This window comes from Leptodactylus fuscus, chromosome 10 (assembly GCF_031893055.1).
Source record: "Leptodactylus fuscus isolate aLepFus1 chromosome 10, aLepFus1.hap2, whole genome shotgun sequence".
In the NCBI taxonomy this organism is placed as follows: domain Eukaryota; kingdom Metazoa; phylum Chordata; class Amphibia; order Anura; family Leptodactylidae; genus Leptodactylus; species Leptodactylus fuscus.
In genome coordinates, this window is record NC_134274.1 from 69308900 (window position 1) to 69334742 (window position 25843).

At 41.1% G+C, this 25843-nt stretch overlaps 1 protein-coding gene across 1 annotated transcript; it reads left to right on the forward strand.

The window, feature by feature from the left end:
* Nucleotides 1–49: 49 nt before the first annotated feature.
* Nucleotides 50–25843, forward strand: CHUK (component of inhibitor of nuclear factor kappa B kinase complex). The gene is made up of 21 exons (XM_075258509.1): nt 50–224; nt 2983–3077; nt 3432–3546; nt 5493–5562; nt 5724–5812; nt 5918–6007; nt 9330–9454; nt 9958–10065; nt 11386–11521; nt 11611–11805; nt 12829–12931; nt 14650–14773; nt 14855–15006; nt 15478–15539; nt 16249–16358; nt 17472–17521; nt 19488–19584; nt 19921–20068; nt 20581–20702; nt 20873–20972; nt 23864–25843. The coding sequence occupies exons 1-21, from the start codon at nt 120–122 to the stop codon at nt 23891–23893; spliced, it is 2226 nt and encodes a 741-aa protein (XP_075114610.1). The 5' UTR covers nt 50–119; the 3' UTR covers nt 23894–25843.

The window sequence follows — 25843 nt, forward strand, 5'->3', positions numbered from 1 at the left end:
ACGTGATGACGTTTCCACCTATGCAGTGCAGACCGGAAGTGTTCGGTGTAGCTGCGGCGACAGGTGATCGGAAGCTACAGAGGGAGGCGGAAGTCCCAGAATAGGGATCAATAGTTGTCATGGATCGGCCACCAGTTCAGCAGGGAACAGTGTGCGGGCCATGGGATATGAAGGATCGGCTCGGCACGGGGGGATTTGGGAACGTTTGCTTGTACCAGAACCGGGTGAGTGTGTTGTGCTGAGGGAGGTTTTATATGACTCACGTACGTGACTCCCTGTGGCTGTGCAGTATGGGATAGTCAGCTGATGGGTAGCTATGTGACTGTGAGGGGACATAGGTGGCGAGCCCAGGTATGTTGTTACCTCTGGGCTTTTCTGTGTTGACATGATGGGGGGCGCTGGGGCTGACCCTTTATATTCCACTGGTTTGCAGTTGGCACTACCTACCGTATATTTGAGGTAATTCTTCGCACAAGTGACCCGCCATATATATTCATGATGGGAAATAAACCCCTCTGGAAATCTGTGCAGATGTTTATATGAATGTGACCGGTGTGGTGGAAACCTCCTTCATGTGCTCTGGATGTGGCCTAGGGGCAGATTTTGGCACGTTCTAGGTTTTGATACCTATTCTGCTTTTTATTGTCTGCACTGTCACTTTTCTTAGACTCTCAGAACTTAAATTCCTGTCATGGGTAAAAAGAATTGACGTCAGTTTCTGAAGTCTTTCATCACGTGGGCAAGAGACGTCTTCTGGATGTACTGTCATTTACAACAGAGACTGTGCAATTCTTTGTAGCAGGTGTATCAAGTGCCCTGATTCACTGGGAGGATGAAGGGGGGATTTTCAGGTACCTGTTCTCCTGAGCCCCGGGGACACTTATTCCCTATCCTCTAGATTGGGATGTGTCTGTAATGGGACACCATAGGCAAAAAGGCTCAAACTTTGACAACCCTACTAGTTGAAATAAGGAATATCATGTTACATCAGACGATCACATGAACAAGGAAGCACTGATGAAAAATAAAACTTAACATTTAATAATAAACCCCTAAAAACAGTAATAGAAAATAACACTAAAATAAGTAATGCCAAAGGTTGGTACAAAAATACAACCGCAGGGTAAGGTATCCTCAGGGTTAGGAAGGTAAAACAAGGTTTGATCTTACCTGCTCCGTAGGCACACACATGGTCAAACAGGTAAATATGAGTCATGGAGCCAACAAGACAGTCCCTGTGCTGTCCCTAGGGATCTATCCCTGTATCCCCAGATTGACTCCAGCCCAAACTGTACCCTTACAAAAGATATGCCCCTTCCAGTCCCTACACGTTTCAAGATGCATTGGCAGACATCATCAGGGGACCCAACTACAAAAATATAGAAAGTCAGAACAAAAAAGTGAGTTTCAAAAAGTCAAAACACTCTCATAGGGCCCAAACACAGTGGTGAAAGAGTCAAAGGACTCATACCATAAGGTGGAGAAAAGAAGCCCTTACACAAAAGTACCAGAAAAGTCTAACATTCCTGATTTTTAAGTGTATTGGGTGTTGGGGACATTAAATTGTCCTCGTAAGAGTATGTTGCAGAGCTCCAAATTAATAATTAATTAACAGGCCTAGATGGACTGCAGCCATCTTGACCTGGAGAACCCCACACACACACGCAGCTGATAGTGTATCAAGTGAGTTCTGATTTATTGTTACAGAAGAGGCAATATTTATACAGACAAAAGCAGGTTGGACTTATGACGTAACATAACATACCAGGATTGGATGTGGAATGGTAGCCTCTATCCATTGGCTAAAACATTACATTCCACCAGGAAGCTAACCCCCTACAGTCACTGTATACAGTATGTGTATCTCAAGGCTCAGAAGATAATTACACATCAAAGACTTTTGTGTCACTTCTTGGATCTAACTTCCAGTGTTTCTATAGGCATCCTGTGTTACACACTCTATATTGAAAAGACAGAGGTGCAACCCTAAAGCTGATCAGATTCATGAGGATTCATTAGCATTCCATTTCCTTATTACCTAGAGAAGAAAAGGGTTTTCCTTCTTTGATCCCCATAGCATCTCCATGTTAATTAGTCTAACCACTTCCTTTTTAGACAAGACTTATCTTTGCTAGAGAAAGAGTTATGACAAAATACAAGATAGAAGATATGATTCTAACATGGGTTTTAGTTTTTTAAAGGGGTATTCCCATGACGCTTGTTCACCAACCTGCAACCTCTTGTGCTCTCTTCACTTCCTGCTTTTCTTGGCACATTGGTGGGCGGGGTTTCACTTGCACAGGATTGGTTGTAAATGAATTACCACAGTGTGAAGCTGATGTAGCAGAGCTGAATTTGAGTCAGTTTGCATTACATACAGAGGTAACAGACTCCCTATTTCAGCCCTTATCCGCCAAATTCAATTAAACCGACTGATAAGAGCTCAGAAATCCCGGAGCTCTCACCTCCCCTACCTGAGAAGCTCTGCTACTTATAAGACACAAACAGCTCAGAGCTGCTCCCAGCCCCTCCCTTCCCCCCTGAGAGCAGGCAGCTACATCACTTGATAAATGAGCAGATAATCCCAAGGGCCATAGAAACAGAGTGTAAACAATGAAGTGAATAAATTAAGATAGCAGCCAAACAAGGCAGTTTTGATAAAGCAATGCATTTAGGAAAAGTCTTAAATCCACATAAACTAGCAGTATAGATAAGATCCTTGTGATGGGACAACCCCTTTTAGTCCCCAAGTGGACCCGAAGAACAAAAACCCAAGCACAAGTATCAGTGTCACTATTTTGATCGGTTTTGCAAAACTGGCCCCTATTTGTGATTCCTGCCTACAGGTTTTTCCAGTACTTACACTTGTCCCCTATTAATGTAGGTTAATTGTATATGTAAAGTGGTGTTATATGTTGAATTAAAACATTTATTTAAAAAAATCCTAACCTCTGCCTTCATCTCTGTTCTTCCTTCGTTCAGGACACTGGAGAATTAATAGCCATCAAATCCTGCCGTCTGGAACTTAGCTCCAAGAACAAGGAGAGATGGTGTCAAGAGATTCAGATAATGAAAAGGTTTGCCACCAGCTTCTTCAGTTTCTATTGTTAGTGAGGTCTCTATTAGAGACTGTTAGGATTGGGATGCATACATTTCCCTAATGAGTGACAGCTACTGTCATTACAGTACATCTACGCCATTGCAGTGTATTTCTTTGAACTGCAGCTCTAGCTTCATAGTTAAAGGGTTTGTCTAGGCAAAAATGGACTTTTAAATCAGCCGGGGCAATGGTAAAAAAAAATATTCTCACTTTTTCCCAATGCTTCGGTGTCCTGGCGCGTTCCGTCATTGACCTCAGTGGTCTAGTGAGCAGTCATCTTTCTCTTTTCTTGTCTTTGTGACACTGAATTTTTCCTGTTTTGTTTTTGCAGGTTGAATCATCCTAATGTTGTAAAGGCATGTGAGGTGCCACGAGAGATGGACGTTATGGTGAACTCGGTGCCACACTTGGCAATGGAGTACTGTTCTGGAGGAGACTTGCGTAAAGTATGTTAAATGTATATAGAATCTATGGGATTAAAGAAGACCTTTCACCTCTCCTTAGATGTAAATCAATAATTGTATTCTCCTTAAAGAGGACCTTTCACCATATCTGGGCACAGGCAGTGTTATATACTGCCAGAAAGCTGACAGTGCGCTGAATTCAGCGCACTGTCGGCTTTCCCGATCTGTGCCCGGTGTAAAGCGCTATCGGTCCCGGTACCGTAGCGCTTTACAGTCAGAAGGGCGTTTCTGACCATTAGCCAGGAACGTCCTTCTGCCTCGCGGCGCCAATCGCGCTGTGCTGTGGAGCGGGGAGGAACGCCCCCTCCCTCTCCTGATAATACTCGTCTATGGACGAGCACTGTGAGCAGAGGGAGGGGGGAGTTCCTCCCGGCTCCACAGCACAGCGCGATAGGCGCCACGAGGCAGAAGGACGTCTCTGGCTAATGGTCAGAAACGCCCTTCTGACCATAGAAGAGCTACGGTACCGGGCCGTAAGCTCTTCACACCGGGCACAGATCGGGAAAGCCGACAGTGCGCTGAATTCAGCGCACTGTCAGCTTTCCAGCAGTATATAACACTGCATGTGCCCGGATATGGTGAAAGGTCCTCTTTAAGATTTATCTTTAGCAGCTTTTCTTATAGCTTTGTGTTGTGGCTTTCCTCTGTTAGACACAACACAACTCAGTGTCCGTGACAAGGACCAAACCCCCAACTGGCAACGCCTCCTCTCAATTTATTCCTAAACTTTTAGGAGGAATAACAGGAGCAACACAATGTAGTGTTTTAAAAAAAAGATGCCCAGATAGGTATTGCATGCTAAATATACTACTTATAAGTATAAGGTACTTTTATTTGTATTTTTTTCCCTCTACAATGTTCACCCATTTTCTGCTTTTATATGTATTCTAGGGAAAGGAGTTATTTAGAACATTTTTATTGATTTTTTTAAATATATTTTTATTGTATTTATTTATTTCTATTTTATTAGCCCTAGGTAGAATGAACCTACAGTAATTTGATTGCAAATGTCATAGACTGTGTACTGCAAATGTATTGCAGTCTATGGGAGATTCTATACATTACTATTGTGGCTATAGTAATATTACTATGGTAGGCCTGGGAGCCTTTATTAGGCTTTTGGCTTTCACAGAAACAGGTTGGCTCAAAGCGATCTCACAGTGCAGGAGTTTGCCTGCAACAAGAAAGGTACGGGCAGGGACTGACCCTGGGGACAGCTTTAATACCTTTAGGAGGCTGACAGATAGTAATGCCCATGATCAGATCTTATCGCGAGCATTAGCTCTGGGCCTCTGCTGTACATTACCTGCTGTACTTTACAGCACGGTGGATGCCGGGAGGTTCATACCACCGGGACACCCTCTCAGTCCATTCCAGCAGCGTTGTCTCACTCCTCCTGCTGCAGGAAACTAGTAGCGGCAGGATTGGGCTGATGTTGCGGCTCCAACCCCTACGCCCCCCCCCCACCCGCCAATACACCTCACATTTGGACTATAAGATGCAACTCATTTTCCTCCCAAACGTGTCTTATAGTCTGAAAAATACGGTAAGTATTTCTATACCAGACTTGTTAGGGGAAGTGAAATGTCTTCTTTGTATGTTTTGGTTATTTTTTTGTGCCTGTGCAAAAAAAAAGATAACAATTTTTTGTTCAGTGATTTCAGTTTAAAAGAGCGTACACCTGACAGATCCTGTTACTTATAATGGGGTCCATCGGGCTCCATATGTGACTGTTCTGGTCCTCCGATGGTGTGTGAATCTTGTCACTCAAGGAGCACAGTGGGCTATACTGTACTCCTCCCTCCGCCACAAATACTTTTTTTTTTTTTTTTTGGTGTGGGGGGGGGGGGTGTTTAGATTTAGTTGTGAATTGTTGCTTTGCTCTTTTTTTATGTAATGATGTTATATTTTTGTTCTTCTCCGTTTAGCTTTTGAACAAGCCAGAAAATTGTTGTGGTTTGAAGGAAAGTCAAGTGCTGAATATACTAAGCGACATTGGTATGTATTCTTCTTAGGAGATTCCAGTTATAGGTCCAATGTCCCTTGCTGTATTATAAATGATACAATGCTTCATTTTTTCATTGAATTCAGTTTTGTTTCCTTGCATATAATGTTTTTTTTAATGTTTATTGTGACATTTTATTTTGACTGCTGTTTAGGCTCTGGAATTCAGTATCTACATGACAATCGTATTATTCACAGAGACCTGAAACCAGAAAATATCGTGCTGCAAGAATGTAATGGGAAGGTAAATGAGACTTCTATAGAAGGAGCCTGCAAATAAATACATTAGGAATGTGAAAGTTTTATGATATGGTGTAATAACTTTTTGCCTTTTGTATTAATATTACAGACCGTTCACAAAATAATAGATTTAGGATATGCCAAGGACCTTGATCAAGGAAGCCTCTGTACCTCTTTTGTAGGAACGTTGCAATATCTGGTATGTATTATACTGTAGTTCCAACTGCTTAACAGGCTATTCCACAAAAATAGCTTAATAGTAAGGCCACTCCTTACTGAATAACTGTGTTTTATGTTGCAGATTTTGCTGCATTTTTTTTTTTTTATTCAAGGTCAGGAGTGGATTTCAAAGAATGTAGAAGTTTATAAGGATAAGGAATATATTAACTCCCTTCAAAGCCACGTTTGGTTTCGGCTCAATAGACTCAGCCTAAAGGGGTTTTTCTGTGCAGCATTTTGGCTCTTGTTCAGTAAGGGTGCTGAGTGCTGGACAGATGCACAAATATTGGTGCTGTTAGTTTCAACACTGATATCACTGCACTGCCATAGGCACCAATATCTATCGAGCCGAAGCATTCCCTTTAAAGATGATCACCTCCACCAAGCATGGTCAACTGCCACCAACATGTTCCAGAGCACATCACAGTGATAAACACCATACCTATGTTATGTATGTCACTTTTGTAGATTTAGAAAAACAAAAAGGCTTGAAAGCTTATGCTAATGAGGCAGTTGATGCACTGGGGAGGAGGTATTCAGCCCCCTGGAACATTGCTTCTGCCACTCGGACCACTACCATCACCTGCAAGCACCAAACCGTGCAGTGGGAGTTTATCCTCCTACTGCTATAACCTCACCCATCCTTCAGCAGCAAGGGCTGAAGGCCTGCCCCTTTGCACCAACTGCCTCATTTGCATAAGACTTTAACCCTTTCACTGCCAAGGGTCTGAAAATTTTGCACCTCCAGAGCAATTTTCACAGTTTTGAGATAGATAAATCAAACCTAAATTGAAACATTAAAAATTCATCCCACCCCCCATACCTATATATTTTCTTAAAGTAGACACCTGCAGCATTGTCAGAATGCCACTTGTTACTGTATACGAACAGGCACCTTCATGCAATTTTGATTGAAAGTGAATGTTTTATGAAAAAATGCAAATGAATGTATATTAGTTGCGAAAAGTGGAAACCAAACAGTAAATTATTTGCACAAAACCTCCTAAAAATAAGCATTCAACATGTGCAGGGTTCATACATATCACTAAGGCCTACACCCGCATGCACGTGTCTTCAGAAAATCACTAGAACTGGAAGGAACAAAAATCTGCTTTGAAGCTGGAAATGTTACAAAAGTATCATCCTATAAAATGCAGGGAATACACACCATGAAATGTAAGTGAACCCCTAAACCCTATATATTTTTTGAAAGTAGACAACCTTAAGATTACAAATGTCTTAATGTGTCATCGATAGCCACATCCACCTTCATGCAACTTTGCGACCAACACAAATAAGTTTTTGAAAAAGTACGCTAAAACATATATTTGCACCTAAAACTCATGTTCAATCTCACACTCATATACAAAATACATTTAAAATAATAACTTCAGGTGTATACAATATATATATATATATATATATATATATATATATATATATATATATATATATATAAAAATTTATTTTTTTTTACCGCACACATCAACTACAACAAGAGCTCAGACTCCCAAAAACATGAATACTGAAGACAAGCAAGATTTTGCTGTTATTCACTAATATGTTAAAAAGCTGTACTGCACCTAGCTGACTGTGACACCAAAATCTAACTTTTTTGAGATTGTACAGCATACCATATATAAAAACACAACTTAATGTTTCATATATACAACTACCTTCATGCAACATTGCGGCAAATAGAGATTGCTAGCAAAAATTGCACAAAAGTTCAAATTTGCCACTAAAGTGCGGCTCAAGCAATCCCTTTCTGCAAACACAATGTACTTTCCAAAAAACTGCAATATGTGAGGAGTTCATACAATACCACATATGTATATATTTACAGGGGCGGGTGTTAAAGAAACGCCAAAATCGCAAAAATGCGCCAACCCATTTTGTGCATGTTAATTAAATAAGACTTTACATAAAAATGTTATTTTCCATCCCCCTATAAAAATTTTAGCAATCTATACGTTCATCTCTAGTGACAATTGTTATTACTATTATTTTAGCGTGTAACTGATATCACTAGAGGCATAGTTTGCTGTAGAAAGCTCAGGTATAGACAGGACAGGGATTGGGTGAAATGTAAACTTTATTCATGACTTTGTGTAAATGTTGTGTAATTGTTTGGTGCGACTTTTTTTTTTTTTTTTTTGGCGCTGTGCCCTGGACAAACGTCTGGGTCACAGCGCCAATAAACTTCCTGGTTATGTTCAGGGGGTATTACATAAGAATACCCCTCTATTAAGGCTTAGAAGGAATTACATTATACTTGTATGTGACAATCAGATGGCAAAAGTATAGTATGCTCTGATTGACAGGAGGGGGGAAACAGGGACTGAATCCCCTTCTTCCCCCTCCTGGGGTCACATACAGGCTGTGCACAAAGATCAGATTGCTTCCCTGTCTCTGTGCACACTGCAGGAAACCTCCCCCGCCCTTCCTTTTACAGTTCATACGTTGCTCGCTTAGACAGGGGGGGACACTTTACAGCTCTACTGTATATCTTTGGACTGCATGAAGATATCTTGATGCTTTAAAATGCATGTTAAAGAGGAAAATCTCTCTTTAAAATGATACCAAGCACTTGATGATAGAACTTATAGTTTTGGAGCCATTCACTGTTAAAATGCTGTCGGGAATTGAGATCTGCAGTTGGATCTCAATGCCAAATAGCATTTTCAACAGTGAATAGCTCTAAAAGTATAAATTCTATCATCAAATGCTCAGAGCTGACGTCCTTGGCGAGAAAAGGGTTAAAGTTGTTTTTTTCCAAATGTACAAGAGTGACCTGCATAAGAAAGGTATGTTGTTTATCCCTGTAATGAGCTCTAACATGGCGGTGACTGTTGAATATGCATGGGGCAGGTGGTAGCGTGCCTTTAAAAATTGTATCCGACAGGCAATGTCTGCACATGTCATTTGAACCACGCTGTATACTGTACACAGCAGATCCCATTTATAATAAGACATGTCATCAGATACCAGGTATGGTTATGGGCTTCTTTATTTTTTATTTCAACTGTAATTTTTATTAAAGTTTTTGACAATAATGCATATAACAGAAAGAAAAGTCACAACATGCGGCATAATGAGTATAGGAAACCTATCGTAATCCCAAAATACAAAAGTCTATGGGAAAGAAATAAAGGCAGACACAGGACAAGACAAAGAAAAAAGGGGAGGAGGGGGGATGGACTATTTTTTTTTACATTTTTTTGATAAGCATAAATTGGAAAAGACTTTTAGCCATTCAGCCGGAAGTTGAGTTCTGTTTTGTTTTGTTCCTTTTATTAAAGGCTCCTGAACTTTTTGAGAACAAGCCGTACACTGTGAGTGTGGACTATTGGAGTTTTGGTACCATGATCTTTGAATGCATAGCTGGCTTCAGACCATTCCTACATAACATGCAGCCTTTTACTTGGTAAGTAAGTGTGGCAGCTTTGCAGCTACCTTATATTTGGACAATGTTGACGCTATGTATTTAAACATATGATTATTGTATCTTCATCCAAACAGTATGAATGAATCCGAATTTAGAACTACAATGGAAATGATGAACTATTTTGTTTTAATAATGTTACTGCCTGATAAACTCTGGGTAAAAGAGAGTCATGGCAGTAAGTGTGAATTCTTAGGGCTTTATCCTCTAAAGTGCCATTATTTCAAATTCATTGTCATGCAATGTAAACCTAACCACCTATGTAATAACCATGGAACACAGTGGGTTTTTTTTTTTTATGGCATCTTCTTGCTTTTTCCTGTATTGTATGCACCGTACAAGTATTTCTACTCCCACTGCCCAGTCTTGCCAGTCTAGCAAAACGGTAACAATAAATTTCTTGGCAGAGTAACAGCATACAGTTTGAGCAAAAGATGTTCCATTCTAAGTACATTATTTATAGCCGTCATTCTGTTTTTTGGAAGGCATGAGAAGATCAAGAAGAAGGACCCTAAACACATTTATGCTTACGAAGAGATGTCAGGGGAAATTCGTTTCAGCACGCATTTACCACAGCCCAATAATTTGTGCAGGTATGCTATTGGATACGTTGAGAATCCTCTCACATTTAACAGGAAGTTAAAGCTAACAGGGTGTATAAAATGAAAGCTTATTGGTAACTTAAGATACTTCCCCTGCATGTGTGCTGTGGCTTTATTCATTAAGTTGGGACCACTGGAGATAGCCAAGCTCTGAACTTCAATGGTCCCACAGATATGAACAGAGCTGCAGTGTGTATGTGCGCCTTTCTTTCCGTTCCAGCCGCTTGGCAAATTACATATGTATTTCTTATTGTTTGAGTAGGGAATATGTTTAGTTTGGGTTCCAACCCCTTCCATTTAAACTGTATTTGCGTGTATACATATCAGTGACTGCCATTGGTGAGGGAACATGCAAGTCCAATTTATTCTTCTGACCTCAGCCAAGGTCAGACTGTCAGGGTCACTGCAGTTCAGCGTTTCCATGATCGTGCAATCTCCAGTGCTTACTTGCCATGCCGTTGTGAGTACTGCAGCCTGAGTCCCATAGACTTGTATGAGATACCGCTGCTGTTTAGATTGCGGGGATGAAGCATTGCACCTGAACTGGTTCCAGCTGATCTATGTGACATGCCAATAGTAAGATTCTCACAACTTTAACATTTTAAAAAACGATGTCCTATCCATAATACAGGAAATAAAATTGGAAATAAAATGTTTACTTAGGTTGAAACAGTTCATGTCCATCAAATTCAGCCTTTCTCAAATCCGTTATACGTCATTTAGTGCTTTACGGTATTTGTCATCTACCGCTAACAATGTGTATGAAAGCGGGTGCCATAGGTAACATTGAGCAACATTACTGCCATTTGGTGCACTGATGCCGAAGCTGTAGTACAGCATTTCTACCATCCCCAGTGCACGGAGGGTTGCAGAGATTTGAAGATGCCAGGTTCTATCAAAAACTCTACTGATGGTGCACTTGTGAATTCAAGGAATTGATAAAGATTTACAAACTTAGAGTTTACAACTCGCATTACAAACTAACCGCCTCTTAGGCCTGATTCACATCAGGACCCCTGAACGGAATACCAAACGCATTGAAAAACAGTGAACAATGAAATCACATGGACTCCATAGACTGTAATAGAACATGCAGAGAGAAAAGTTCCCCATTATAGTCTATGGGGTCCGAGTGCTTTCATTGCTCACTGCTTTTTAATGTGTTCGATATTCTGTTTGGGGGGGGTCCTCAAGTGGACTCCCCGAATGGAATACTGAATGCAGATGTGAACCGGGCCTCAGAGGAGTAGCTGCATCATAGATTTATTTGTGGGCCTTCAAGCTAATAAAGTTTTTACCTTTTTTGTGTAGCAACATGGTAGATCAGCTGGAGACCTGGTTACAGTTGGTTCTGAACTGGGACCCTCAGCAAAGAGGTGGAGGTTTGGAGAGCCATACTGGCCGTCCACAGTGTTTTGTGATGATGGACCATATTCTAAACCTAAAGGTATGTCCTTGGTATCACCTTTCAATGAGGTATTATGTGTGTGTGAAATGTCTATTAGACACTCCTGGCTCATTCAATTACTTTTACAGATTGTTCACATTTTGAACATGACATCTGCCAAGATTTTATCCTTCCTGCTGCAACCAGATGAAAGTCTGCACTCCTTGCAGTCTTGCATTGAAAGAGAGACTGGAATAACCACTTGTAACCAAGAATTGCTGCTTGAGATGGGAGTATCTCTTGATCCCAGGAAGCCTGCTTCGCAATGTGTGATAGATGGGGTGGTAAGAAGAGAACTCATTTGAAAAATTTGTAACTTTGACATCAGTATATTTATTCTCATATTGTTTTGCCTACATGTATGAGGTGACTTCTGTGCCCTCATTGCAAATTTCTTTAACAAACTTCATCACCTACTTTGTAGATGCAGGTGTGGCCTTATAAAAGACGTAGCTTATGCTTTATAGTGCTGTGTCCTATAAAAACCAGAACGACTTCAGTAGTTGCCCCATGTACACCTGTTGTTGAATTTACTGGGTTACACATAAATGTCTCCAATGCTGTCAGGCTCCTAGGGCCTGGTGCTAAATTGCCTAGTGACGTCCCCTGACACCGCCACTATATACTAAGATGGGGAGGTGTCAACATCCATACAATTTGGACAGGCCAAACTGCAGTCTCGCGTCATTGTATGCTACAGCACATTAATCCTACTTATCACTGTAAGATCTAAAGGTTATACCCCAACAAACATACATTAAAGGGATCATCCAGGGGGACCTAAAAATTCTTTGGAGGATGGGAAAGTTGCAACAATACAAATGGAGTTATAGCCCCTCTTTGCTTCAAAGGACACGTTGATCCAGGTTTTTATACTGACTGCCAGATTTGGAGTCGGGAAGGAATTTTTTCCCCTGAAATAGGGCAATTGGCATGAGCCTCATGGGGTTTTTTTGCCTTCCCCTGGATCAACACTGTAGGGATTGTAGGGTTATAGGTTGGACTTGATGGACTAATGTCTTTATCCAACCTCATCTACTACGTAACTATGTAGCCCCAGGTTAGTGAGGGGAACTATAGGAAAGTCATTACGTGATGCTGCATGTGCTGAGGCCAGTTTAGGGTGGAAAACCACCTGACACATCCCCTTTAAAAGTCTCTCCTAAATATAGGCCATTAATAGTTCCAGAAGAATAAGGTAACTGCTCTTTTGAAAGTGGTAATATTGTTATTTTTCTATTTATCTATGTAAATAAGCAGAGATTAATGACGTACTGAACCTTCTGATTTTGTGTGTGTATACATAGAGAGGCTGGGACAGCTACATGGTCTACTTGTTTGACAAAAGTAAAACTGCTTATGAAGGACCCTTCCAACCCCGGCACCTATCGGAATGTGTAAATTATATTGGTAAGTCAAGTGCTGAAATAGGGTTCTGTTTAAAGGGGTTCTATTACTAGAGTTTTGTGTTTTTTAGCTAAAGCTATGCCTCAATAGCCTTTAAAAAGACTATTCAGGTGCTGCTAATCATTTCTAGAAAGACCCCCCCCCCCCCCTGTTTTTGTTAATTACCGTGGAAATCAATATGCAAATCAGCTCCACCGTGCACGGTACACGCCCACCGCTGTCTCCAAGCCCTCCTCCTCCTCCTGCTTATTCACCCTCTCCATTGTCGGCGTTTCTATTGCAGTCACACGCGTGCACAGTAGCGCTCCCTCCGGCGCCAGCTCGCAATGTTCTCTACTGGAAAATGGCGCTGGAGCGTGTGCAGTAGCGCAGGAGGGAGCCCTACTGCGCATATGCATGATTTCAATAGAAATTTCTGGCGATGGGGCGGTGAATAAGCAGGAGGAGGAGGGAGCGGTGGGCGTCCAGAAGGTATGACGCAAGGGGGTGCACAGAACGCCCGCCATGCACAGTGGAGCTGATTAGCATATCGATTTCCACGGTAATTAACAAAGACTGGGGGGGTCTTTTTACAAACGTATAGCAGCACCTGCCTAGCCTTTTTAAAGTCTATTCAGGCATATCTTTAGCTAAAAACATGAAAATCTAGTGATAGAGCCCCTTTAAAGAGGATTTATTACTATTACTTGGTAAATTTCATAAGAGACCAAAATGTAAATGTCAGTCCTACTTGCAGCAGTGACGTAAGAGTCTTGGAAGTTTTGACTGCGCTATCCAACACCCTGATAGGACAGTGTGTTGGAAAGTAAGAGACTGTCTTTGTGTTGCATGTGACAGGAAAGAGCAGAACAACATAAAATAGCAATATAAAAAAACTGGCTGCACAGTAAATGACAGGACACATTAGGGGAGGGGGGGATTTCTAATCCATCTGCTCCACTTTTCTGGCGTGAAAGGGTGTAAGTGTGGTGTATATTTTGCTCAAGACCCTTTTTGTGCCAGATATGTGCCGTTTTTCTTTCTACCTTTCACTTGACACTTAATGAAAGAGAGTAGGATAAAGACCATGATAAGCCAGTGCGGGGACACCCGTCAGATCTACTATAACTCCCACCAGGAAGCTAGTGTGGTTTTATTTTATGTGACTCCACTATGTGTATCACAGTAACAGTCCCAAAGTGGGATGTGGTTTCTGCTTTCACCTGGGTCTTCTGATGGAATGTAAAAGGATTCCCAGAGTGTTGCGAATGCTACTGACATGGCGGTATGGTCTCTGCTGAGTGAGTGCTGTGTCAGTCTTCTCCTCTGACACACAGAGGGGGGGTAACTGAAGTAGAGCTGTCAGTGTTAGTGTTGGTTTGTGACCTGGACACTCTTGAGGGGGACGTGCATGTAGTTTCTGAGGGGAAGCATCAGCCACAGAACTGACCTGTAAATAATGAGAAAAAGGAACCAACATGCTGCAGCAATCTGCCATGTCCACAAGCTAGACACAGACCCTAATGATGTTTTTAAACAGTTTACTAACAGTGTATCCCTGTATGAGGTTAACACACGGAGTTGGACAACCATGTACACATTAGATGACCTGTTATACTACCTTTTTCTTTGAGGCCTAGTACTGGCTGAGAGTGATCTTTAGATCTCTTTACAAGACTGCACAATAAATGGATATATAATATATATATGTTTTTTATATGTTTTTTATTACTTCCACACAGTACAGGATAGCAAAGCTCAGCTTCCCATACTGCAGCTTCGTAAGGTGTGGGCTGAAGCCGTCCATTATGTGTCAGGCTTAAAGGAGGACTACAGCCGCCTATATCAAGGTCAAAGAGCAGCCATGTAAGTACTAACCCTGATTGTTTAATGTATATGATGGGTAGTTGTTTTCTACTGTATGTTGACATTATATGTGCTTTTCAGGCTTAGTTTACTGCGGTACAATACCAATCTAACCAAGATGAAAAATACAATGGTATCCGCCTCTCAGCAACTGGAAGCCAAGCTGCAGTTCTTCAAAAAAAGCATTGAAATTGACCTTGAGCGTTACAGTGATCAAATGGCCTATGGAATCTGTGAGTTACATGACTATCAAGATGTCACATATTTTCTATGTATATTCTGCAGATGAGAACCCCTTTAAAACATACTTAGAACCTCTCATGACATGTCTGAGTCATAAGAAAACAAGATCCAGTATAACATAAGGACTATACTTAATATAACAGATGTGTTACTTTTTTGTAAACTGACGTCCTGAGTTGAGTTTATAGAGAAGAAAAAAATTAAAAAATTTTTTGGGGGGAGCCTTAAATGCCTCTGTTTATAGGATGTTTCACCGAGCCCTTATAGTACGGGTGTATATCTTTGTGCAAGGGTATTTTGGGTCTATTAAAAACCTCATAATCTTTTTGAAGAAAAAAAAATCTCTGTAGTGAATGTTAACCGCTTGCCCTCAAATATTGACGTAAACAGTGGATTTTCATATCTTGTAAGGCAGTGTATCTGCAGTCCTATAATATGCTGAATTTTATTGTATTTTTCAGCATCTGAAAAGATGTTGAGAGCTTGGAAAGAAATGGAGGATCGAGCAGTTGGCTGTGCAAAGGTATTGTGTATTATTTTTTAAGTACTGTATATACTCGAGTATAAGCCGATTTTTTTTCAGCACAGTTCTTGTGCTGAAAAAGCCCCCCCCCCCCCCGGCTTATACTCAAGTTGAGCAAAAAAAAAAATTTACTATTTTGCTTAAAAAAATATATTACAAAAATAAAGTAAATAAAAGTCCCTCCTTTCCCTAGAATACATATAAGAGTAGAAAATGACTGAAACACAAACACATTAGGTATCCCTGTGTCTGAAAGTGCCCGGTCTACTGAATATAGGGGATCTGCAGTGCTCCTGTTCTGTGGAAAAGGGGCTAATAGGAGCACTGCAGATACCCTATATTCAGCCAGACTGAATTCCAAGTGGGGGAAAAAAAAAACAGTCCTCAAGCTCAGGGAAGGGGCAGACAGACAACCAAAACACCCCCCTCCCCTTCCCCAGCATCTTCTGCACCCAAAAACTCCGACCATTTAAATTTTTGAAATTTTCCAGCAGCTGCTGCATTTTCCCCCCTCGGCTTATACTCGAGTCAATAAGTTTTCCCAGTTTTTTTGCGGTAAAATTAGGGGCCTCAGCTTATATTCGGGTCGGCTTATACTTGAGTATGTACGGTATATCACAACATACAGCGTTAGTAATCTGCTTTCATCAGAAATGATGTAGGGTGTTATTATCTGATACTTTTGTAAAGTTATCTTGTTTATGCATAGGCTGGAGAGATTTCCTTCCTGGATGACCAGATAATGGGCCTTCACACAGAAATTGTTGAACTTCAGCGGAGTCCATATTCTCGTAGACAAGGCGATGTCATGGAGCACTTGTAAGATTTGCAATTGCCACAGTTTTTTTTATAACTAATTCATAATATAGTGTACATATCTATGTACACACATACATATGTATTTTACCACATTGTATTGTACAGTTATTGTTCATAGTGAAAAGATATTGAAAAAGCAGATTTTAATGACCGTATAAATTGTATCAGTTGGAAATAGCAATCTGTATAACCCTTTGGCAACCTGTGATACACATGTATGTATTATGTATGCAGATAGTGTGGAGGGGACTGAGGAGTTGACCTCACTCCATACACATCAAGTACTAGCTGTTTTAAGGTGTTGTCACAGTTAGGCTGGGTTCACACGATGTATTTTGGCATGTAATGTGCCACGTAGACGCCGCGGGATCTTCTTCGGGCCGTATACGCTCCCGTTGTTTTCAATGGGAGCCGGTACCGTATACACGGCGCTATTTTTCAACCATGATTTTTAGGCGGCCGCAAAATAGCGCCGCGTATACAGTACTGTCTCCCATTGAAAACAATGGGAGCGTACACGGCCCGAAACAGATCCCGCGGCGTCTACGTGGCACATTATGTGTTAAAATACATCGTGTGAACCCGGCCTTAAAACTGCATTGGAAAAATCTGTACACCGCTTATTTATTTACCATGCATCACCTGAAAAGTCTATTCCTGGCCATGTATCTCTACAAACATCCTACCTGTATCAATATTGACTAGAGGTGTCACAGCATCTAGGGGTACTTTGAAAACCACAAAGGTTTTTTTCTCTAGCCTCACCATTCCTGAGCATTCAGTGCTGTTAGTTGTGGTGTCTGATTTACTATTTAGTCTCTGTACTGGCAGTCGAAGGCAAGGGGTGTGATTCTGATTGGAGCTCTGAATCATGGCCCTCCCCTGCCTAACACTGGCCTTCTGACAATACAAAGCTTAAATCGTACGTCAGGCACCAAAACTATCTGCACTTATTGCTCAGGAAGGGGGGAGGGCTAGAGAAAAAATTCCAACTGTGCTGGGAGCAGCACTTGTAAGATAGTCTTTAAAGATAGTGTGCAGACTTCTTATTACAGCCTTTCCTGAAGTAACTGAAACTTCTCCACAGATGTGATTTCGTTTTTTTTTCCACAGGGAACAGAAGGCTATAGAATTATACAAGCAATTGAAGCCACGAGCTCCAGGTACAGTCTCCACCAACTTATCATTTATTTTAAAATGTAGTATTATTATTTCACGTTCATGGTGTAGAAATGGTGCAACTTTTTTCATCTCAGTTTTGCATCAAAAGCTGCAACTTTTCAGAGGCAGGGCAGGACCTCTGTGGCCCACATATTTATTATAATTCACTACAAAAAACTGCCACAAATTTGCATGTAAAATGTAGGCCAACTCCTAGCTGGCAATAGATTTCAGTTCTGGTGCATAGATGGAAGGGACACTTGCCACAATTTTCATGAACTGCGCATTGATGTGGGTAATTAATCAAATTAATTCAATAACTTTGCCCCTAAGGAATAGTCCGATTCTGTTTTTTAACAGAATCATGAAATGGACTCCTGCTCCGACCCTCTGGCGAGTCTTTCAGTATGGCAGCTGCTCACAAGCAGAGCGATTGCCAGAACTTCTGGGTATCCACTGTATTACAATAGCAGAGATCCATCCCATGATCAGAGTTCTTTCTGAGGCCAATTTCCCCCCCATCCCTCATCATGGTGTCTCCCGCTCACCTTTTCCTGCTGTTCCAGCTTCTGTCTCAGGCCTGTCTCAGTGATTAAACTATTGCGGCCTCAGTAGTTTTATAAGAATGCATAGACTGCAATACAGTTTTATTACAGTCTAAAGTACAAGCGATCTCTTGATCACAGTCTGAAAAAATGTATCTTCCATTGTGGAGGATATATTGCTGATAGGGGGTTGAGACTCTCAGTAATCCTGGGAACTGGGGATGTTTTATCTCTACTATGAATGTGAACACAGACGCACTCCTGCTCCCATTTATGTCAATGGGTGCACTGGTAGAAGCACCTCTCCAGCGTTCCTGTGAATAGTCCATGGGGTGCGTCAGTCTTTACCACATCCATGTTCACAATAGGGTATATAGGCATACAAAAACAAACTCATTTAGGGATCTCAAATCCCAAAATGCCTAAGCTATAAAAATCCCTATGTCATATGATTAATACAATTGCGTAAAAAAAATTAAAAAATCCAAATAAAAATAAAAAATAAATAAAAAGATGATCAAAACAATGGACATTCCCCAAAACGGTAAGAATTAAAACTACATCTTGTGCCACAAAATTTGGCAAATACTACCGGTAATTTTTTTTTTTTTTTTTTTGTCAAAAATAAAATCGAGATTCAAATTGAAAATCTTCCCAAGGATTTTTTAAAATAATCTAGATTTTATTTTTTGTCAAAATCACCCAGCCCTAGATGTATGCTTAAAGGGGTATTCCCATAACTCTTGTTCTGCAGCCTGAAGGCTCTGCACTCTCTTCACTTCCTGGATTTCTCGCACATTAGTGGGCGGGGTTTCACTTGCTCTATCTGCTATGCATTACCACAGTATGATGCTGATGTGGAAACTGATGTAGCAGAGCTGGATTTGAGTCAGCTTGCCTTACATACAGAGGTAATGGACTCCTTATCTCAGTCCTTATCAGCCAAATTCAATTAAACCGGCTGATAAGTGGAAAAGCTGAAGATAGACAGCACAGTAATCCTGGAGCTCTCACCTCCCCCTCCCCTATATGAGGAGCTCTGTTGCTTGTCAGCCCCTCCCTCCCCCCCTGAGAGCAGGCAGCTTGGGAAATGAGCAGATAATCCCAAGGGCCAGTGTCAACAATGAAGTGAATAAATTAAGATAGCGGCCAAACAAAGCAGTTTTGATAAAGCAATGTATTTAGGAAAAGTCTTATATCCTTATAAACTAGCAGTATAGATAGGATCCTTGTTATGGGACAACCCCTTTAATAAATTAATCATTGACCTGAATCTGATCCGAGTAATGGAATTATGTCCTATAGGTAAAACTTGAGTGTTTAATCCCCCCTCCCCCAGCCACCCAGTATTTAACATATAGTCGGTTTTATAAACCTCAAGATTACTAATGCGAAATAATCCATTGTCAATTCCTTTTTGCAGATAATGCCTACAGTGATAGTACTGAAATGGTTAAAACAATTGTGCTGACTGTGCAGGGCCAGGACAAGGTTCTGAAGGAGCTCTTTGGACATTTAAGGTATTTGCAACGTGAATGGGCAAAATGTAATAAAGAGACAGTGTCTGTTTTAGAATGATGTAATGCGCTGTAGATTGTCTGGCTGAGGAGCAGGCGAACGCAGTAATAGGGGATGAAATTGCTTCACAATTATCCTATTAAGACAAATTCTAAAAGGATAAATGTGAGACTTGCTTTCTTTTCCTAGGTGATGCATCTGGTAATGGCAGTTATTATACATGACATTATATGAAATAATCTTATAATAGCATTCAATAGTTAGAAAATCTAGACAGTGGTGTGTTTTTCCCATTTTTTTGTTCCTTGTAATTTGAACTCTTTCTGTTGTCTCTGTAGCCGACTTCTAGGCTGTAAGCAGAAAATTATTGATTTACTGCCTCAAATTGAGATGACTGTGAATAACATAAAGGAAGCAGACAATTCACTGATGCAGATGCAAGCCAAACGGCAGAGAGAGATCTGGCACCTTCTGAAAATAGCTTGTGTAAGTATGTTTCATGGCTTAATGGAAGCATTGGATGATAACCTGCCAAACGATTGTTCCAAGACTAGTGGAATCCTATGCATCGAGGGAACGTCTAAAGATAATTTTGTTCTTCTGTCATAGTGTTTTTTTATGCTCCCCTACAAGACGTCAGTTGCAATAAAACAGCATCAAAGGAGCAAAGACAAGCTCATACGTGATACGTGATTGTGCGACTATAAATAAATAAATCTATAGTAACATAAGTAAGCATGCAATTATGTCCCCTGGACAATTTTCATACTATCCTAAGAATAAGCCATCGAGATGTGATTGGTGGAGTCCGACACCTGCACCAATCTGTACGGTGGTCGTCTGACAGTACTGCAGCTCTGCTCCGGTTGAAGTGAATAAGAGCAGGTCTGCAGTGTCATGGCATGGCTAGCATTGGAGCAAACATTTGATATTGTGTATACATATTTGCTTATTGTGTTTTGATGCAGGAATCCTACAATTTTGTCTTTCCTCTTTAGACACAGAGCTCTGCACGCTCTCTAGGACCTTCTAGTTTGGAGACACCTCGTACATCAGGCTTGCCAGATCCAAATTCCCCACAGGCTCTTTCATCTATGTCGATAATAAAGGACAAGACCAGGTGTGGTGCATAATATATCATATGCAGTCTTCACACAATTTATTTATATTCTCCCTCCTTTGCACACTCGTCATAGTTGCTTAAAATATTTGATATCACGTTGTATTATCAAGATTTTCCAACCAATGTATAATGGCTACATTACTGTATTGAAACCTTTTGTCTTTCAGAGAAACATATAAACGCGCCATAGATGAAAACCAATTTTATCAGAAGCAGCTCAGCACATTGATTATGGCAAGCACAACAGAACAAGAAAGCAGTTTAATTGTAAGTGTGTTTGTATGTATGTGTGTGTATATGTATATGTGCAGCTGAGGATATGAAATACTAGATCTTAGCTATATCCACCTTTTTCACCTGCTCCATACATCATGCAATTTCCTATTCACTTTGAAAGGAACTAAACTGCATCAAATAGACACAGATATTACACATTAGGGATAAGTGATTATGGCAGACTTAATAATTTTAACTCTATTCCAATTAATGTCTATTATTTAGGCCACACCCTATTTAAGCCACATCCTTTTTGCAATATGATTAGGTATTGGGGCGAACCCCGCAAGATTCGTCTCGTGAGGTTTGCCCGGTGGTTTTGTTCGGACTGAAAATGACCGACCTGAAACTACTACTATTATACTGTTGAATCTCTTCAGACCCCAGAGTATAATAAGTAGAGGGCCAGGGGAGGTGACAAACATCAAATAAATTGTTACTCATATCTCTTGAGCTCTGGTGCGAATCCCTGCTGTCTTTGGTACTTCTGGCCGACGTCACATGGTGTTGTAGTGGAACCAAAAAATATTGCAAATATTGTAATCGAACCAAATTAAGTGATGTGAACAAATTCACATTACTTATCCAGGTTGACGTCCGGTTTTCATTATTTTTGGATTAATCGCCAACATAGTGTGTCATAGTCAATTGTTGTGCCAGATTCCGGAGTAGCCCCTTCTATCCCAGAAATGAACCGCCATCCATTTGTTTTGATGTCCTATCCTAACAATAGGTGATGAGTATATAAATCCCAGAATGTGCAGCATCAAGGAATGTCCTGAAAAGTCAAATTATGTTACTAAAACCTTAGATATACTTTAACTAGTTACGAGGGATGCGGAGCAACTTCATCTAGTCAAGCAATTAATGCACTAATCATGCCCTGTGTAGCAGCATGTAGGTAAGATTTTTGGCTGGCCAATTGTGCCTCACGGTGTGATTTAGGACGATGACTACATGGCTAGGTGAAGTTGCTCTCCTCCCTTCGTGATTAGTTAAGGTAAATTTACATCTGCAGATCTGCAGTTTTCAAAAGCTTGTAACTTAACTTTACCAACAGAAATCTTAGCTGGGGTCAGTTTAGTGGAAAAAACCAGCTGACAGGTTCCCTTAGACTCTGATAACATGCCGGTCTCTTGCATTACTCCTATTCTTGTATCTACTGATGTCAGTAGACAGAGTTGTATCTATTAACAGAAATACAGGTTGTTCTGATAATGCTCTCTTGGATAAAGGAGCATTTCCAACAGTATACGGTATATACTCGAGTATAAGCCGACCCGAATAGAAGCCGAGACCCCTAATTTTACCACAAAAAAACTGGGAAAACTTATTGACTCAAGTATAAGCCGAGGGGGGAAATGCAGCAGGTACTGGAAAATTTCAAAAATTAAAATGATTGGAGTTTTTGGGTGCAGTAGTTGCTGGGGAAGGGGAGGGGGTGTTTTGGTTGTCTGTGTGCCCCTTCCCTGAGCTTGAGGACTGGGGTTTTTCACCCCACTTGGAATTTAGCCTGGCTGAATATAGGGTATCTTCAGTGCTCCTATTAACCCCTTCCTGATGGAATCAGAGCACTGCAAATCCCCTATATTCAGCCTGGCTGTAGTCAGACTGAATTCCAAGTGGGGGAAAAAAAAAACCAGTCTCAGGGAAGGGGCAGTTAGACAACTTTTTTTTTCCCCTGCTATGGCGTTTACCATACAGGAAAAATATATTTATAGATTTGTAGAGCGGGCGTTTTCAGACACAGGGATACCTAACATGTATGTGTTTCACAGTATTAACAGTATAAGTTATTAATTATATGTGTTTTAGGGAAAGGGGGAGGATTAGAATTTTTAATACTTTATTTTTTACCTTTTTTTTTTTATTTTATTTTTTTGCATTTATTAGACCCCCTAGGAGTCTTGAACCCCAGGGGGTCTGATCACTAATGCAATGTATTACAATGCCAATGCATTGCAATACATTGCATAAATCGTCAGTTCTTTTGCAGGCTACATAGAGCAACCTGCAAAAGAAATGCACTGCAGGCCAGGGAGCCTTTACGGAAGCGCTGAGGGGAATCCCCAGCTGCCAGGGACTCCCCTCAGCGCATCTGCTGGCGGCTGGCTGCAGTTCCCCTTCAGGTCCAGCGGCCGAGGTCTTCCTTCAGGTCCGGCCTCAGTGCTCCTGCCGGTGGCAGGGGATCTCCCTCAGCGCTTCTTTGCCGCCCTCAAGAGAGCGGTTGTGCCCTTTCCCTCCTCTCTCCCGGGGCATGGCCTTCCCTGCAGCGGTTCCCCTCGGAGGCTTCCAGCACTACTCGCGGAGGACATCTCCTCTGTAACTCTTACAATTGAGATGTCAGAGGTCATGAGCTCCGCTGTAACAGCGGAGGTGTCGGTTGCCATGGCGGCCGCTCTGGAGTAGAGCGACGCCATTATAGCTACAGACCCGGCATCCAGACACCGGGGCGGGTGCCGGGCCGCAGCATCGCCATGCTGCTGTTCATTTCAAACTGCAGAAGTAGTGGGTGGGGGGTGAGGTCTGTATTCCGGGCCTGCTAGCGGAAGTACCGTAAGTACTACTACTTCTGCAGTTTAAAATGAACCGCATCACCAGGCTCCTGCCAGTGTCTGTATGCTGGATGCCGAGTCTGTAACTATGATATTGCCGTAATGACCCAAGTATAAGCCAAGGCAGACTTTTTCAGCGCGAAAACTGTGCTGAAAAACCGGGCTTATACTCGAGTATATACGGTAGTTAATCTGATACCATTTTATATAAATAGTAGATCCAATATGAAGCCGCACCTAGTTTAGGAGTCTATTTTAGTATTGCCTATTCCATTCTTTGTTTTATGTTACTGTGTTTATACAGTGTTAATGTCTTCTTTTGTTTAGAGCATGGACTGGAGCTGGTTACAGCAGTAAAGAGTGAAGACGCAGCAAGACCAGATCCTTCATATTTCCCCAAAACATGGCAAAACACTTGTGATTTTTCCAAGGAAACGGTTTATCAAAAGTACTTTCTCTATGTTCTCTAGCTACCACCATATATAAGCTGTGGAATGAGGGGAAACGCTCTCAGAATTTGCACATTAGACTCTGTTCACATTTGTCATAGGATTCTCTCACAGATTCCAACGGTAAAATGAGACACCATGAAGTTAATACTACAATCAATGGAGTCCATTGATGTCAGTCGTGGGATGGGATCCAGTACTGCTGTCACTTTCATTTTTCTGTTCCTGTAGAAAACAGAACCGTAAACACGGATGTGAACCTTTCCTTAGATCTAAAAAAAAAAATTGCCTTCTAAATATGACATTTTAGTTGCAAGGTGTAACTCCAGTTTCTAGTATTTCAATTTTATGAAAGATTGCTGTTACTAATGCAACACTCATATCTCCTCTAAGAGGAAGCTAGTCACCACGCGATGTATGTTTAACCCTTGAAATCCTGCTTGTATAAATTTGTTTTTCTCAATGTGTAAAAATATCTTTTTGTATGTATCTTCATTTCAGTGATCTTCTGACTCCGATTACTTTGTACTTTTGGTGAGATTTTATTTTCATGCCTCTTTTCCGCCACTTAGAACCCCTGATGCAGATTTTATAGTGTAATTTCAGAGGATGAAATCTGCAGGAACAAACACAACATGAATTGACATACTATAGATTATTTTTCAAAGCGTATGGATAAGATTTAATACAATCTCAACCACTTTGTACACTAATACGTTGTGCATTTTCCACTGAAGAAAATCAGCAAAATATTGTCTGTATATGCCCATATTCCTGTGGTATGTTCACACTGTGCAGATTTTCTACAGTGGCCGTGTGCAATTAATAACGGAGAAAAGTACCGTATATACTCGAGAATAAGCCGACCCGAGTATAAGCTGACCCCACCAATTTTACCACAAAAAACTGGGAAAACTTATTGACTCTAGTATAAGACCGGGGGGAAATGCAGCAGCTACTGGAAAATTTCAAAAATTAAAATGGTTTTTAGGTGCAGTAGTTGCTGGGGAAGGGGAGGGGTTGTTTTGGTTGTCTGCCTGCCCCTTCGCTGAGCTGAGGTGGGCTTTTTCAGCACAAAAACTGTGCTTAAAAATTCGGCTTATACTCGAGTATATACGGTAGATGAGATTGTTAAAGATCTGTAGTGTAAATTCATCTGTGTAGATTTAAAACCCATAGGATTTTGATTTCACACTGAAAGTTTTAAATGTGGAATATAAAGGTTTCATTCATTCAATAGATTTCATGGTAAGATTGGGAGTGCTGACACTAGGAATCTTAGGCTAAGGCCCCACACAGCTATAAAGCGCTGCAGGAAAAACCACGGCAGGAACGCATCACGGTTCTTCCCGCAGCGCCTTAAACAGAAAGTTCATAGAGTTTTCTTCTGCGGACTTTGTTACAATTATATCCACGGGGAAGCTGCTGCCGTTTCCTTAGATATAATTGGCATGCAGCGATTTCCAAAACTGCGCCAGTTTTAGAAATTCGCAGCGTGTCCGCACTGCGGTTTTTACCATGAATTGGGCTTGGGATTCGCAAGAATCCCATCCACTTTGCAGTTACTGCAAAACGCCACAATTTTTCCCACGGCGTTTCCGGGCTGTGTGGCCCCGGCCTTAAAGAGATGAGAAACGTAACCAAAAAGCTTTATGCTTCTCTATTCACATTTTGGGCTTACGAAAGGGAAAATAAACATCAAAATGACGTGGAGTGGACTAGAGCCTGCTGTAAAGAGAATGAGAGGAGTCGGATGTAGTTCTTATGTATTTTATCTCACATTTTATGGAGTTTCTCTGTAACCTTTTTATTTATTACTGATTACAATTCATGTTTGGTGATTTTACTGAAGTTTGTT